Source organism: Peromyscus californicus, unplaced genomic scaffold, assembly GCF_007827085.1.
Source record: "Peromyscus californicus insignis strain IS unplaced genomic scaffold, ASM782708v3 Scaffold_4__1_contigs__length_199733344, whole genome shotgun sequence".
Taxonomy (NCBI): Eukaryota; Metazoa; Chordata; class Mammalia; order Rodentia; family Cricetidae; genus Peromyscus; species Peromyscus californicus.
Window position 1 is genome coordinate 122461122 of NW_026294562.1, and position 15913 is coordinate 122477034.

General features: G+C 53.0%; 1 protein-coding gene across 1 annotated transcript in view; it reads right to left on the reverse strand.

Annotated features, from left to right (window-relative positions):
• Window positions 1–15913, reverse strand: part of LOC128123949 (uncharacterized) — a 37355-nt gene that overhangs the window by 13916 nt on the left and 7526 nt on the right. Inside the window, exon 4 of the mRNA XM_052760218.1 lies at window positions 4861–4967. Within this exon, the coding sequence (XP_052616178.1) occupies window positions 4861–4967 (107 nt within the window). The remainder of the gene's footprint in view (window positions 1–4860; window positions 4968–15913) is intronic.

Genomic DNA, 15913 nt, shown 5'->3' on the forward strand with positions numbered 1-15913 from the left:
AGCTCTTGACTCCAGCAGCAGGTCACCATTTTCAGATGAGGATACAGCCAAAGTCTCTATGGAGAGGGCACCACAGTAGAAGGCAGAGCCCCAGACTCCATCCTAACAGCTGGGCCTACCAGTCTTCCCTTCCAGCTCCCAGATGCATAGCCATGGACTATTAGGTAGAGGACTGTATGCTCAGTCAAGTTCAGGAGGACTGCAACATAAACCTAAGGAAAGAGACAACTCCGAGAGGACGAGAAACATTTGATGTCACAAGGCTGGAGAACAAAGGCAGAAGGGAACTGGAGGGAGGCTCTGGAAGACCTCTGTGTCAGCCCCAACTCTCGATGAGGCCCTCTGTTTGTGCCATCCTGTGCAGGGCCACCTGGCTCCCACGGGCGCGTCAGTACCCCTGCTCCAGCACAGGGTCTGGTGAATTTTCCACCACGTCTCCCTGGAAGAACTACCCACAAAAGCTCCTCTCTGCTTTAGAAGGCGAGAACAAGTCGTGCATTTACCCACTGCCTCTAGTCTTCTTCCTCGGAGTCGCCATGCCAACACACAGTCATAATTACCAAGGAACGCGTCAATAGTGGCAGCATTGACAAAGACACTATATCAGGGCTTGTGAGCTAAGCAAGGTCAGGCTCTTCACAGCTCCCCAGCTTCCTGCCCACTTCCTTTATTCTCCTCAGATCCATCGCTTTCCTTCATTCTTTCTCTCCCACCCAGATGGTCTGATTTTATTTTCTCTGCAGAGAAAGGAACTACAGCTCAGTGTATAAAACACTTTTATAGCAATTAGGAGACAGGTTCTCCTTTGAGTTCTGATTTTAACTTGTGGGAAAAAGTCACTTTAACATCCAGGCCTCAGGGGTTTGGGTTTTTTTTGTTTTTTGGGTTTTTTTTTTTCTGTGAATGGGGAGAATGTTTCTGGACACTGCCTATTCAACAAGGGGGTGCCTGCATTCAATTTGCCTTCTAAATTCAGAGGCTGAGTGTCATGTAGTCATCTCTGAAATCGTCTTTATGATCAACAACAGAGGTACCAGAAGCTCAAGGAAACAAAAGGAGGTTCAGATCAGAGAGGGAGTTAGTTCTAATGCCTGGGAACAGCAGGGCTTGTATCTCCCCCCAGGAAGAGCGAAAATCTCAGAAAAGGAGCCAGGAACAGCTGAATGGTGGCCTCTATCAGATTATGAAAAGATGAGTAGGACGGATGAGAACTATCAGGCTAAGTGACAAGCATCCTGAGGCCCCCAGTGAGAAGCAGGACATGCACCCATTTAAAATGAGAGGTCAGAAAAAGAAGGCAGCCAGCCATCACTGGAGCCCTACACAAGAGCGCCCCGATTTCAGAACACCCAGTGCACCAACATCTGAACTTACAAAGGAGATAAATTGGAGGCTGATGATTAGCATCACAAAATGATTATTCCCTTTGTAACAGGCTTCACTGCAGGACCGCTTTAAATAGTGCATTTAAACCATGATCTGATTTGCTAAATTCGATTTATACACATCTACTGCCTAAGCTGGCGTGCGGCTGTATTTACATGTCTTCCCTTGGCACAGAGGAGGGGAGAAGCTAGCCATTATTTGGGGCCTTTAATCCTTGTAGACAGTAACTAATCTGGGGAGCTGAACCCTGTTTTTCTTCTGCAGCTGGGGCTTTAGTTGCACACTAGCCCCAGTTCTGCTGCTGTGCCCATGGAGACCCTGCTGGAAGACAAGTTAGGACTAGGCCAGGTCTGTTGGAGTCTTTCTGGAAATAGGGGCTCCCTACCGAGAAGCATACCCCTCCCCACATTCAGGAGTAACACTTTTTTGGTACAGATTTCTGGGGTACTGAACTATTTTGTTCCTACAGTCATCAAGCCAAGGATTCAAATCCCACCTTTTGGGGGCCACTGACATTTACTAACCTGAGTCACAGCTATATCAGTGAGTGTACTTAAGTCACGGGAACCAAACATGTGAGGGAATGGGAAAGCTGACTCTCCACTAAAGAAGACAAAAGATCTCCCGGCACAGCACAGGAGGACTGGACAGGGACAGGGACACACACACACACACACACACACACACACACACACACACACACACTCCTTCCTTGCTTCACCTAAAAGGATTTGTAGGCTTCCCTGACAAGGCCCTCTAAAAGACAAATGACCCTTTCCAGTGGGGTCCAGTACATGTGATAGTGCAGCTAGGAATCAGGCCATGGAAAATCCACTCTCCAGCTCACACTGTTTGCTGGGGTGGCGGTGGGGGTTATATTACTAAGTACAGGAATTCTACACTGAAAAAATAAAGTGCCCCCCCAACCCCAGTCAGTGGTTCCACCCTACCCTCAACTCAGCACTAGATTTGGCTTTAGGTCTTGTTTACCACATGTCTACAGATCCCCACAATGATAAGTCCAGCTTAGCACCCAGAACCTGGGGAAAGACTGAAACAGCACCCAGGTCAGAAGAATTTATAGTGAAGATAGAGGTTATCAGGCCACCAATAAATTATCTCCCTGTTGAGAAGTCCACTGAAGCCCAGCTTCTGGAGAATGGGCAGTCAGGATCCCTGGTTCTAGTCCTTGTTACACTAACTTAGTGGCCTCAAGGAAAATCCAGTCTTGGGGGCTCACGTCCCCATCTGTGACATATGCACTCAACCAACATCATCACTAAGCTTTATTAAAATATTTTTTTCTGGTGCTGGGTATTGAACCACTAGGCAAGAGCTCTACCACTGAGCCACATCCCCAACCCATCAATGTTACACAAACCACAGATCAGAAAAATGTTTGTCTCTGACAAGTCCTAATGAGCTTCCTTTTTGAGCAGGGTTAGAGAGTCCTCATGCTTTGTCTTGGCTGCCAGGAAGCTCAGAGCAACCACAGCAGCCAATCATAAATATTATTTTAGGCCAGGGCTTCAGGGTAGACATTGGGGAGTGACAAGAGAGCCCTCAGATGTGAGGCAGGGCTTGGGTTCAGGAGAGGCTTGATAATGGTTATTGGAAAGGAGAACAGACAAGATAAACCTTTGTGTTTATGTGTATGTGTGTGCACTTGCAGAGACTCAAATTGAGAGCCAAGGCCTCAGGCTTAACAGCCCTGGATCCACACTTTTCCTTTGGCAAAAGTCACTTAAGGGACTCCTCACCCTCCCTATCTAGGGAGGTCCGAGGTCACATGAAGCACTCAGGCCTGGCGCAAGGCGGAATTCACTGAACATAAATTGGTAACTGAAGTTTCTTGGTGGGTGACTCTGTACACAAACACACATGTATAGGGCCTGCTTTAGGGCATCCATGGTTAAGGAAAGCAGACCGACTAATGATTGATGGACTGGGGGCGCTGGAGAAAGAAAAGCAGATGTGACTCTTGGGCGGAGGTCTGGAGAGGGCAAGCCCAAAGATGCTGTCCCATGGCTCCCCTCCTGCCACCTTCATCCTCCAACTGACTCAGCCCAGCCTAGGCTGTGAGAATGGGGCCTCTCTAGGTCACCCTCAACCCCAACCATACATACTTTCACAGGTCTCACACTGGGGCTCTGGATTCTCTTCACCTTAGGGTCACACCAGGGTCTGGGATACTGGAGGCGGGCAGGCTCACCACCTCCTGCATCACAGTTTCAAGGAAATGTGGGCGCTGGCCGCACAGGCACAGGTTAGCACTGCTTGGAAGTAACTCCCCAAGAGCTTGCGGGTCCAAACTACAAAAACAAATAAAAAAAACAACAATAACAAAAACCCGCTGTCATGGGTCAGCTGGGCCTGCACCTCAGCTTGGTGGAGAAGGCCCTTCCGCCAGCGTCCCTGCAAGGGGCCCTGGAGCACCCTACTTTCTCCTTTGCATCCCGCAAGGTCACCGCGGCCTTGGGGCCAGGGTCCCCGAGCGAGCCGAGCGAGCGACGGAGGATGGTCCGGGCAAGGGGTGGAGGATGGAGTGGGGGGTGACTCCGAGTACTCGGCGTCGGCCCAGCGCAGGCAGCTTCCAGGACTCCCCGGCCCGGTGCACTCTCTCGGAGCTCACGGCTTCCGTGGGCCGCGCGGCCCGGCTGGCGCGAGGAGGAGCTCGGCGGAGCCCGCGGCGCGGCGACCTACCTCGTGCCCACGCAGCCATCTTGCCGCCGCTCTTGCTCGCTCTCAAAATGGCCTCCCGGGCCCGCGGCGCGCCCCGCCGGAGCAGCCTTGGCGCGCGGGCCGAGGGGACGCACGCGGCCGGCCCTCCGGGTCTCCGCTCAGCTCCCCCGGCGTCGGGGGTGCGTGCGCAGGCCGCGCTCTGGGGTCTTCCCGTCCCGCTTTGGCCGCGGGCGGGCGCCCGGCTCTTCCGTAGGCCCGGGGCGAGCTGGGAACTCGAGGTGTGAGGCCGGCCCAAGAGTGTCTGTCTGTCGGGGCGGGGGAGGCCCAGAGGGAGCGCACGCCAGACCAGGCCCTAGGCGTCCCCCCGGTGGGGCGAGCCTGACCCCCCGGGCAGATGAGAAGTGGCCGCGCCGTTTACTAGCCGAGGTTCCGGCCACCACCCGCGCCGCAGGCTTAGGCCGGACGTGTCCCAAGAGCCCCGTCGGAGGCCAGAATCATTCCAGCACCCCGGTGCGCTCAGCCTGCTGGCCGCTCCGCCACCAGCTCAGCCGGGGAGCGGTACAAAGCACAAGCCAGCAGGTGTGTTTTTAAAGCCATCGCACACTTGGGATGTGCACACAAACCGGGGGAGGGGGGCGGGGATTTTGTGACTTTGGACTCTGGCCTAGAGAGGGACTCAGGTAGAAACACAGCCGCCTTACCAACGGGATCCTGGGCTCTTCCAACGTTCCTGGTCGCCCGACCCGTTTTGGAGACACCCCATGTCCTCCTTCCTTGGCTGTGGCCACTCACCTCTCCCGTGGCGGTGGTGGCACGCCCTCCTTCGTTGCGGGTGCCAGCCAAGAGACGCAGAGCCTAGGTAGGGAGTGCAGGAAGCTGGAGGACCTGCCGTGGAGCAACTGTAACACAGAGAGGAGACGTCGGGCGCCTGCCACGGACCCCTAGAAGTGTGTCCGGGTCAAGCCTCGGGGGTACTGTGTGGCACAGGCTTGGAGGTGGGGACACAGGCGCCCTCCGAGTCACGACCACAGCCTGAGGAAAATGTTGGATGCTCTGATCCCCACCGCATTCACCCAGAATGTGGAAGACATCGGGTTGGGTGTCTGCTAAGGAAGGGAGCAGGTTCTGCCTAGGACCCAAGGTTGTCTCTGCGGAAGTCCCTCGAGAATGGAAGTCCAGGAGTCGGAAGACCTGGATGCGTGTTCCTGACCTAAACAGAATGCCTGAGTTCGACCCAACCGAGGCACGAACGTGGCTTTCCCCAATGTCATATAACTAATGAGACTTAGACCCCGGGAGGTTTTTCGGAAGAGCCAGCTCCATACATAGAGTTAACACGGGCCTCCTGGAGGTGCTGCCTTGGTCTCCAGCCCCAGCCTTCTTTGCTAGGGTAGCCAGTGAGGGTCTGCTGACTTAAAATGTCTCAGGACAGTTAGATGTTCCCCTAGTTAGTCATCCAAGCTCAGAGTTCATACCTGTCTCTCCCTGATCTCCCATGGAGTGCTCTTTTGAGACCCTTGGGACCCAGCAGATATGGTACTAGCTGGGGGAGGTAGGTAGCCTGTGGGCCCTTTGGTGACATTTTGCATCTATTAGGGCTTCTATTCTGTCTTCAGCTGGGGGAAGTTTTGAATTTCAGACCCAGATATGTGTGCACCCCCTGCCATTTGAGATACCATTTGACTACGGCCCATTATGTGCCAGGCATTTTATTTACATGTTTTATGTAAATCTCAGGTGACCCCTGTAGGTACAGGCACGATTGTCCCCATTTCACCCAGAGAGGTGAAGGCCACACCTCACGGATAGCCTGAGTGCCAAAGGAAGGGGTAAAATCTGTGAAAGAACCCTGCCTCACAGCAGAGCACTCCCAGCTCCCAGCTGCTCAGCCTCTCAAAAGATTTAGAATGTGAGTTTTCTAAACCTGGTGATCCTGAATCCTGAACTCTAGAACTTCAAATGAGGAATTATCACCTTCAGGGGCAGAAAAAGTCACATAAGTCAGCCAGTCCTACCTCCCCATGAGCTGGGGATCTCCGCAGCCTTTCCAGGCTCCACCCTTCTTTAGTGTAGGTCCAAAATCTTGTGGGAACCTGGAGAAGCCCCACAATGGCCAACAATCCACTTACAGCGGACAACGGTATTATTATCAGGATAACCCAGCCAGAATAATATGAGATATATTGATATAAGGGCTTGAGATTTTTGCACACACCCTGAGGGGATGCAGGAGCTAAAAATAAAAGAACATTCATAGAAATGCCCCTCTCTTTTTCCTTCACATTCAGGTAAGAAGCTCTCCCATTCTGAGAGCTGCTTTTTCTTTAAATGGCAAGACATGGTCCCCCCACCGCCTCCGCCATGAAACGTTTATAAGAGGCAAAAATTACATCAATCAGGCCTAAGTTGAAATAAATACATTTTAAAAGTTTTTTTTTTAAATAGTTTTTTTCAGACGAAGGGTAAGGGACATGGCTCTTAGCCTAGGCTGTGTGAGGCAGCAAAGATTGGGCTGCTGTAGGGTGAGGTGAGATGGGTGGGGACTGGAGAGACATCCAGAATGGGCGTAATGGCAAAGGACAAGAGACTGGAGCCACACTCTCCAGGAGGCAGACAGAAATCCTTTACAAAACAACCCCAGACAGATGCTCTAACACTGGCCTACCCTGGAGGGTGGCCATAGTTCCCAAACTTCCATCCAACTTGCCTTGAGATCCAACTATATCCTAACAAGGTCTGAGAAACACCACCCTCCACATTTCTAAAACACACAAAGACTAGGGATTTGACCTAAGCCAGCGAGAAGCAGTTCTGCTCACAGTACCCCTAATTCGTGGGGGTAACAGAATTAGGCTGCAAGCTGGGGTGGGGGTGGTGAGGCTGACCAGTGAGGGGCTCCAGTGCCTGCACAGATGGAAGCCGAAGAGTTCTAATTAGCACAAAGCCTGTACCTTCCATTAATAGCTCACCACCAGCTCCTGGATGCCGCTGGAGGCAGTCAAGTTGGAATGTGTGAGGCTCACCTGTCCCCAGCTCATTAACAGACCTAGGGTGAGAATAGGGCTCTCCTGTGGAAGGACCAGCCCAAACCAACCCCCACCCCCATCTAATTACAGGTTTGACTTCTGGGTCCATCTGAGGGGAAGAATGCTTGACCCAAGTCCCATATTCTTGGGCACATGTTCAGCCAGGTCTCCAAGGACAGTGTGCTCCCTCCAGACTTGAAATAAATTCCTTTAAAAGTGCCGGCATACATTCCATTTATATGAAACCCTAAATAGGTAAAACTGACAGAGACCTCAAGGGGTGTGGGAGCAGGCAGACTGGGAAGAAGCAAGAGAGAAGTTTCTGGAAGGGGGGAACTGCTATCTTGGGTGTAAATGCATTTGTCAGAATTCATAGAACTGTACACCTCTAATCTATTTCGAGATGAAAATCATGCCTCTCGGAATACTGTGTGTGCCTCACATATCCACCCAAAGGTGTCGGCCTCTAACTGATCTCTCCAGAGCTTCTGGTTGATGTGCAGGTTCACACCCTTTTTCAGGGGTCACAGTGGAGAAAGGGGCGAGAGCAGATGGGGAAGCAGGACTGTGCACATCTCACAAGCACGAGGCCTTGGCTGGCCGAGTGGGGAGGAGGAATGTCTGAATTGAGTCAATTAGCTGCAGAAAACTTCAGAAAAGAAGTAAGGCCCTTCATAAAAACAAAGCCCACTCCTTAATCCCCAAAGGCAATCCTCTCCCCCATTCCCATGGCCATTCCTCAGTAAACAAAGAAATCCCCCCTTCCACATCCACACCTCAATATTCATTATGAGCTGATGTCTGAGGCTGCATTCCAGCCTCCCAGAGTGCCCTAATGACTGGAAACCCAAGGCAGATGACTGAGGGGTTTCCTCTCCTCTCTCTCCACAGCTCTGCCCTTCCCAGGGCAGCCTGTTCTTTCTTTCCTCCTCTTTCTTCTTTTCTTCAAATTAGTGAATAAGCAAACCCCTAGCAAGCAAATCAAAGCAAAGACATCACTAACTCTACTTTGTTCATTTATTTTGACAAGTGCAGTTTAATTTTAATTATTTATGATAATACTTCATAGTAGACGAGTAAATGTGCCGGGGTATATTTGGTAACATTAATGAAGTCTGCCTAATAGGGACCTTCACTCCAGCACCCTGCCTGAAGAGCTCCCTGCTGGAGGAGCAGGGCAAGCCCACTGGTCTGTGGTAGGGTTTGCATTTTTTTGTGTGTGTGGGGGTGGGGAGAGGAGAACTTAATGGGTTTGAGGATTAGCCAAGGGAAAATTAACCCGATTCTAGAGAAGAGGCAAATAGTAAGCCCATAATCATGTGTCGATGTGGATTGTGTGTATTTAAACACCGAGAACGCACACTTGGTGATAAGAAGGCCCAGGCGTGCACACATGCCACTTGCATATTTACACATGAATCTCCAATGTGGAAATCAACAGAGGCCCGGAGAAATTAGGCTCTGGGCAATTAAAAATAGAAATAAAAACAGAAAATGGAATACATAGAGTTCTCTATCTCTCCCAAGTACCTTTTTCCTATTTATCATATGCTTCAAATGGGCAAACACCGGGCAAAATTTGGAAGACTGGGGGAGGCAGTTTCTTCAGCTCGTGATCACATTGGAATGTTCCATTCAAGACACAATAGAGGTAATACACAGGTCTTTGTGGATGCAATGTCACTTTAAATAGGGCTAGACTAGGGATGTAGCTCTGTGGTGGAGCACTTGCCTAGCATCCATAGCATTAAAAAATCCAATAAAGCTGACTCTTATAGCATATTCCCATGACTGTTAATATAAGTGTAGTACTCTACATATCAACAAAATATATACATATGCACACTTAAGAAGAATGGGTATATTAGATACCATTTGGTGCAAACACATAGGTATCTGAGACATTTTGAGATACACACTGTAAAGCATTTACAATAAAACTTTGTGCAGTCATAATAGATTTAAGGCATATTACAATTAATGCTTGGTTTTTGAGACTGTAAAGAAACCTTTGGATCCCCTCCCCCCCTTTTTTTTTCAAGTACTGGATTTCCTGTTACTTCTGAAGTGTCTGCTAATGCTCAAGGTAGTTTAGAAACATATCAAGGGATAGATGGGTTTTCTTGAGCCCAACAATAGGACAGTCTCAGGACAAAGCCCAAGTTTGGTCTAGCCCTTGGGACAAGAACTATTAACTCCACCATCTTTGGTTTTTTTCTGAATGATCCCAGCAGGGAAAGTGGGACCTCTTCACAAGGAGGGCTAGCCAAAGGGTAAGAGGTGGGAAACTTTTCTTGGCATGGCCCAGGTGTGCAGGGTAACTGTCTCCAGGACCTGCTTGTCCCTAAACACAGGTGTTCCCGGGGGCCCTTACAATCCCCTACTCTTCAAACAGAGGGGTGTTTTGGACAGTACAAGAGGATCAGCCCTAGGCACCTGGCTCCAAGATTTCTCCCCTGGCCCCAATCTCTTCCAACCTTTCTCCGTAATGCTGTGACCTGGCTCTGGCGTGGGAAAGGCGGTTTGGAGCTTTTCACAAATCCAGTATCCCCTTGAACCAAAACCAATTAGCCCGGCCCAAGGTCCTGTCATTGAGGCCCTGGTCCTCTTTTCAAACCCCTGCAGCTCAATTGCGGTGAGGGGCTGGCCAGTGAATGCCGGGACCACTTAAAGTGGTGCTTAAGCCGGACCAGGAGGGAAGGAAGGAGCCAGCGCTGTAGGAGCTGCGGCTGCCCATTCTCAGAGCCACTGACCAAGGTTTTGTTCCAGTCGCAGCCCCCACCCTGGCTCTACTTTGAACGACCCTCCCTTCTCTCCACTTTCCAGCTGTCTGGAGGAGAAATCAAAAGCTAACTCTAGGAATCCGTGAGACACCCAAATGTGGCTACCCTGGATAGAAAGGGCATCACAGCTTTTGAGTCTGAACCCTACAGGTGTTGTTAACCACGATAACGCACCTACAATATATATATATATATATATAAAGCCCCTACTGTATACATGTTTTCCTTGACTGCACCTGAGCAAACAACCTATCTTCTGGATGAGAAAACTAACATGCCTGAAATCACAGGACTTAACCTGAGGGCAGTTTGGGAAAAGCTTTTGGGAACTCCCGAAGGCTACTCTCTTAGGGAGAGAGAGAGAGAGGGACCTCCGGACCAAGATGAGAAAGATCATGGAGAGCTCATCCTCAGTGGACGAAAAACCGATTTAAAGAATAAAAAGCGGGGACAAGCCCAGATAGCTACCAAGATGGGGTCCACATTGTCCACATCTACATAGGACAGAGTGAGTGTGAGGATAAAGTTTCCCAGCCTTCCTTCTGTCCCCTGCCTCTCGCTTGTCCCCCAACTTCCTTTTACACCCTTCCAGGTGGGATGAAGACTCGCCCTCTGTGTAGGGTAGCACTACTAGGGGGTTCTGGCTGTCGCCATGGTAACGCGCATCCCACCCTAGGCCAGAGCTGATTGGTCATTTAAACCAGGGTGGAGGAAGGTAGGGTAGGCTCCAGTCTGGGTGAAACAGGGGACAAGGACACCCCACCCCACGCGTGTGAGAAGCCAAGGGTGGAAGCGAAGGCGATTAAAATGGCGCCGCAGCCTCCAAAGGGCCGCTGCTCCGGGTGCGGACACCCGGGTGGGAGGCAGCTCCGCGGCCGGCCGCGCTGCTTCCCCGGGGCCCTGGAGGGTGCATCAGTCCGGCCAAGGCTGTCCTGGGCATCCTGGCCGAGCGCTCCCCGCCCGGCTCCCTCGGCAGGCCAGGCGCAGTCGGTGGCTTAGCGGGATCCGCGGACCCCGGGGCGCGGGGCTGCGCGTTGGGGGCGAGGGCGGGGCGGCCGGCGGCCTCGCCTCTAATCCCGGCGCTGCGTGTGGGAGCGGCGGGATCAGGGAATTAGCGCTGTAACTTCGGATTAGTAACGCTCGCTAAATGAGGGCCTAATTCCGACCCTTCATGCTTTTCAGCGTCGCGCTGGGTCCTGGGAGGCCTCCTGGCCCCGCTGCTCCGTGCTCCGTTCCCATTTCCCGGGAGGTCCGACTGCGGTCGAGAACTCCTGGACCAGCCTCGGAGCCGGCCTCTAGCCTCGCAGTAGCCTGCGCTTCGGTGATGCCTGCTGATGCCAGCTTTTCACTGGCCGGGCTGAGGCCCATAGGAGGCCGGTGTGGTTCAGGGTAGAAATTCCGTGGACCAGGAAGGAAGAAGTCCTCGAAGCCTCATCACCAACAAGGGCTGCCCGCAACCCTGCCCTGCCAAGTGGCCTCCGTGTGACCTTCTGCGAAAGGTTCCGTGTTTCTAGTTGTAAAATGAAAGGGGTTGACATCTTTGAGATCCCAACCAACTCTGGCTTCCAACTGTGCCTTCAGCCGCACTTCCAGGGCCCACGAGCCTTTTCTTTAGAAAGAGACTAGTTAGTGGACATTGGAACAGTGTAGCCCAAGCTTGGGCAGTCAGACCAGAGGAGACCTGGAGAACAAATGGAAAGGGGGGTGGGTGGGAAGCAAAGGCTGAGGAGGCCTCAGGCCTTGCTGGCTCCTACAGGCCTAAACTAGCTTGGGAGGTTGATAAGGAACATAATTTTGAGCCTGTGTCTTGGGCTCCAAGTGTCCAGGGTGGGATTTGAATATCTCTCTGTTAGGATGAAATGGATAGGTTGGCACCCCTGAAAGCCTCTTCTGATGGGTGTGAGATAAACTCTGTGATTTAGAATCAGTATGCCCATTCATTCCATCAACTACCACCACTACCTCCCTCGAAGCCTCATCCTTTCCCTAAAGCTCAAGGTTTGTATCAGCAGATTTTCCCCCCCCTTCATAGAAAGCAAGCGGGAAAAGTCCTGCACTTCCTCAGGCTCAGACTCAACCTCCTTCGGATTCCTAATGGGGGTTCAGGCCTGCCCCTGACAGCAAGGGAACCCGGTGTTTAAAGGCAGCACACATTTGAACTGCGCAGATACAGCTGTGAAGCTATAAAGCCATCCTGGCTTAAGAAGGACTGGTTCTTCCAAAATAGCAAAGGAGTCGGGCTGGTGGGAAGAGAAGGATCTAGGCCGTGGGGCAGGGTCCATGGAAGCCCCAGCCCAGCTGTGAGATGTGGAGGCAGGGAGTGCTGGGCAAGCAGGCTGAGAGCTGCTCTGCTTTCCTCTGAAATGAGGTCACCATCAGCACACAGGCTCCCAAGTGCCCTAGGAAGGGAGGGCAGGCCCAGGAGATGCTGGGGGGGGGGTGCTCCTGGGTCCCCAAATATGTGAGTGACCCTTCACAGGCCAAGAAAAGCAGACTGGACTTTCAAAATAAAGAAGAATTACAACAGGATCATGGAAATCTTCCTTCTACCCAGTGATCGTCTCTGAGGAGGAGGCAACCAGAGATAGGCTTTCCTGCCTCTGTCTGCCTGCTCTTAATTTTGTCAATAGCTAAAATTCAAAGAGCAAGACAGTGAAGAGTCTCCATCTACCTCAGCCACACCTTGCCCCTTCCCAGTGCCAAGGGATTTCCCTATTGTACCATTTGAATTTTGTAAAAAAAACCACATGCAATCTTGGTTGTTGTTAAAATAATTTTTGCTAAGCAAAGGAAAAAAAATGGTTTGTAGGCGCGAAGATGGAAAAAGATTTCTATTCTTAAAAGGGGGCTGGGCAGGTTTCGGGGTAGAGGCTGAGAAACCAATATTATAAATAACTAAGGTGGAGGCTCTTGGGATTGAATTGGGCCAAGATGGAAGTGAGGCGATCTAGGTAAGGCCCACCTCTTCACTTCTGAGCTGTGTGACCCTGGAAGAGTCAGTCCCCCACCCCACCCCCAGACCTGCTTCCTTATTTGTTCAAGGAAATGAAAACGGGTCAAGTCAGGATGGTGGCTCCAGTCCCTCCCAGCCAATCTGTTAAAGCACTCATACATACACTGATATTCCCGCAAAGCACCGCAAGCCTTCAAGGAATGTGAACTGACTGACTTTGGATCCTTTCTTCTCTACAGCTCCATAGGGTCCACAGCTGGGTCTACATTCACTGCGGGGGAGGGAGGAGCCCCAATGGTTTTCCAAGTTGCAAGGGCCCCAAACTTCACAAAGGAAAGGGGGTGAAGGGAGTGTCATGGAGGAGAATGACCTGAAGGCAGATTAACCTCAAAGGGGGACCTTCCGCGCTATGTGGGGCTAAGAACCTCATGCGCTGAGCAGTGGCACGCCCCACTCGCTGCGCCCAGCTAAGAGGGACCTGGAGCTTGAGTGGCCGGTGTGCAGCATTAGGTTGCCATGGGAACGGAATTCAGATTTTTCCCCAATTGCTTTTTTATTTGCTAGACATTGTAATACATCTTATGTTGCCACTTATTGGGGCGGGAAGGAGAGGAGCTCCAGAGACCCTGGCTGCCCCTTAACCAGTTGGGGAAGTTGGGGAGGCGGGCGGCTCAAGTCGTCCGACCAGGGCCGACGCAGAGGCTGGGTCTCTCCCGCCCACCAGCCTAGCCCGCTCTTGGTTTGTATGCAGGGCAGGGCCGGTCGGTCGGTCGGGGCGGGAGGCCCCCGCCTAGGCCCCTTGCCATTGAGCACACTCCCCGCCAGTTCTGCTCCGCTTCACGCTGCACACAGACCCCCCAACTGCACACAAAGGCAGCTGCCAGAGCCGGTGAAAAGTGATCAAATTATCAAGAACTTGACCTCACCGAGGGGCGAAGCTCCAGCAACCCCCCAGCCGTATGCTAATGGCGCTCAGGGGCTGACTCGTCGAATAATTCGATAAAGGCCGCATTGTTAGCGGCAGGGCAGCCCCCTGCCCACCCTTTTACTCCCCCCACCCCACCGCCTACCGCTTCTCTCTCTCTCTCTCTCTCTCTCTCTCTCTCTCTCTCTCTCTCTCTCTCTCTCTCTCTCTCTCTCTCTCTCTCCTCTCCTCTCTTCTCCTCTCCTCTCCTCTCCCCCCTCCCTCTTTCTCATCGCATTTGCATCCCAAAATCCCCGTCCGCAGCTCCGGGCGCGGATTGTTCTAGCCTGATTTATGGGGTGAAGGCAAAGGCTGGCGCCTTCCCCGCCAGCGACCCCTCCGCAACCCCAGCCCGCTCCCTGCCCCCAGCCCACTCCACTTTGGGGTTCCAGCCTCGGCGCTGGGGAATGGGGGTAGGGGGCAGGGAACGAGGAGGAGGTGAAGGGAGTGCCTCCAGGACACGGCGGGTGTCCCCGGGAAAGCCGAGGTCGGATACCTGGTCCGGGCGCGGCCGCTCCATCGAGTTGGAGTCCCCTGGGTGGCGTGGGCTTCTCTGGACTCCTCTGGCTCCTGTGGCCAGGGCGGCCGGGCGGGCGATCGCACGCAGAAGTTGTGAGAGTCATTTCTACTTTCGGTTATCTAGCTTTATGACGGCTCTGTGGCACTCATACAGCTAGATAACCAAAGAGAGAAACGGGCCTCCCTTCGCCGGCACCGCTGCCGCGCTGTGGGCCCCACGTGCCGCTGCCGACCCGGCGCGGGGGCCTGAGCGGGCGCCTCTCCCGCAGCCTCGGGCGCACGCGGAGAGCCAGAGGGGACCGACAGACACACAGACACACGGACTCCCGCTACCCGGGTCGCCCAGCTCCCTTCCTCCCTCGCCCTCGCGGCATCTCCACCCCCAGTTCCCCGTTCAGTGCGTCCGCGGCCCGCTTCGACGGCAACCCGGGGCGCACTCGGGGCACCGGTGCGCCGCGCTTGGGCAGCCTCGGGCGCCCCGGCGGCCCCCAGCGCACTGGACCGTCAGCCCTCCTCTCCCAGGCTAATCGCCCCGCGGGGAAGTGACGTCAGTCCGGGAATTGGCCTATCACGGGCTCCCATTCAAATCCCAGCCCCCTTCCCGCGCTCGGCACCACCCAGCCTTACAATGGCCTCGGCGTTCACCGCTTCTGCGCCGCGAGGACAGGGGAGCGCCCCTTCTGCCCTCAGAAGCGTTAGGCCTGCTTCCCTGGATGCACACACTCTGGCCTTTCTCCCTAGCCTCTCTGACCTCCCCTCAAAGTCTTGGGTGCCCGGCAGCCACCACAGACCACCAGAGTTAGAGTTTGAGGGAAGGGGTTTAAGGTCGTGGTCTCGCCAGGGCAACCAAGTGAGCGCTTGAGAGACCGCGAACCGGTCACTTCATCTTTAATCTCTCTCTTTCTTTCCCCTTGCCCAGCACTGTGCAGACTACGCGGTAAAGACTGGGAATTAAGGGAGGGACTGAGTGTCCTCCTATGTCTAGATCAGTAAGTGTATCCCATACATAGCGCCTGACTTGGAGGGATTCCCGCGGCATGCTACACTCAAACCAGGTTCTAGATGTCGATATCAGGCTGCTGGGTCCCTTCCCTCTGGTTATTCCTAGGCACAGCCAATGATAGGCAATCGATTGTGCCCTGGTGCCTTGAAGATATCCAAGGCCGGACTTGGGCTCCTATTCATCTCTCACAGGGGGGAAAAAAAGGCATCTCCTGCCATCTTTCTGCTCACAGCACACAACTGGCCTGCTCACTCCAAGTGGCTTCACAGGGCAAAGGGATTGACATCTTGAGTTTCCCAGAGCCACCGTGGAATTGAGCCTGGCCACTGAACTTAATGGCCCCATTTCAGCCTCCCAAATGTGAGTGGCTCATAGGTTGCTCACTTGAAATCACTCCCTTCCTCCTTGCGCCCGCCCCGTGCTTACCCTCCCACTCTGGGCCCTCTGATTCACCTAGGTCACTCCTCCCTGGGAGGCCAAGGATTGAATATGAAAAATTCGATATATTTGTCCCCAGATGTTCCTCGAAAGATCTGAAATCTAAGAGCTAGGGAGAGAATCAACAATAGAGTAGGCTCACAGATTCCAGGATTCCAT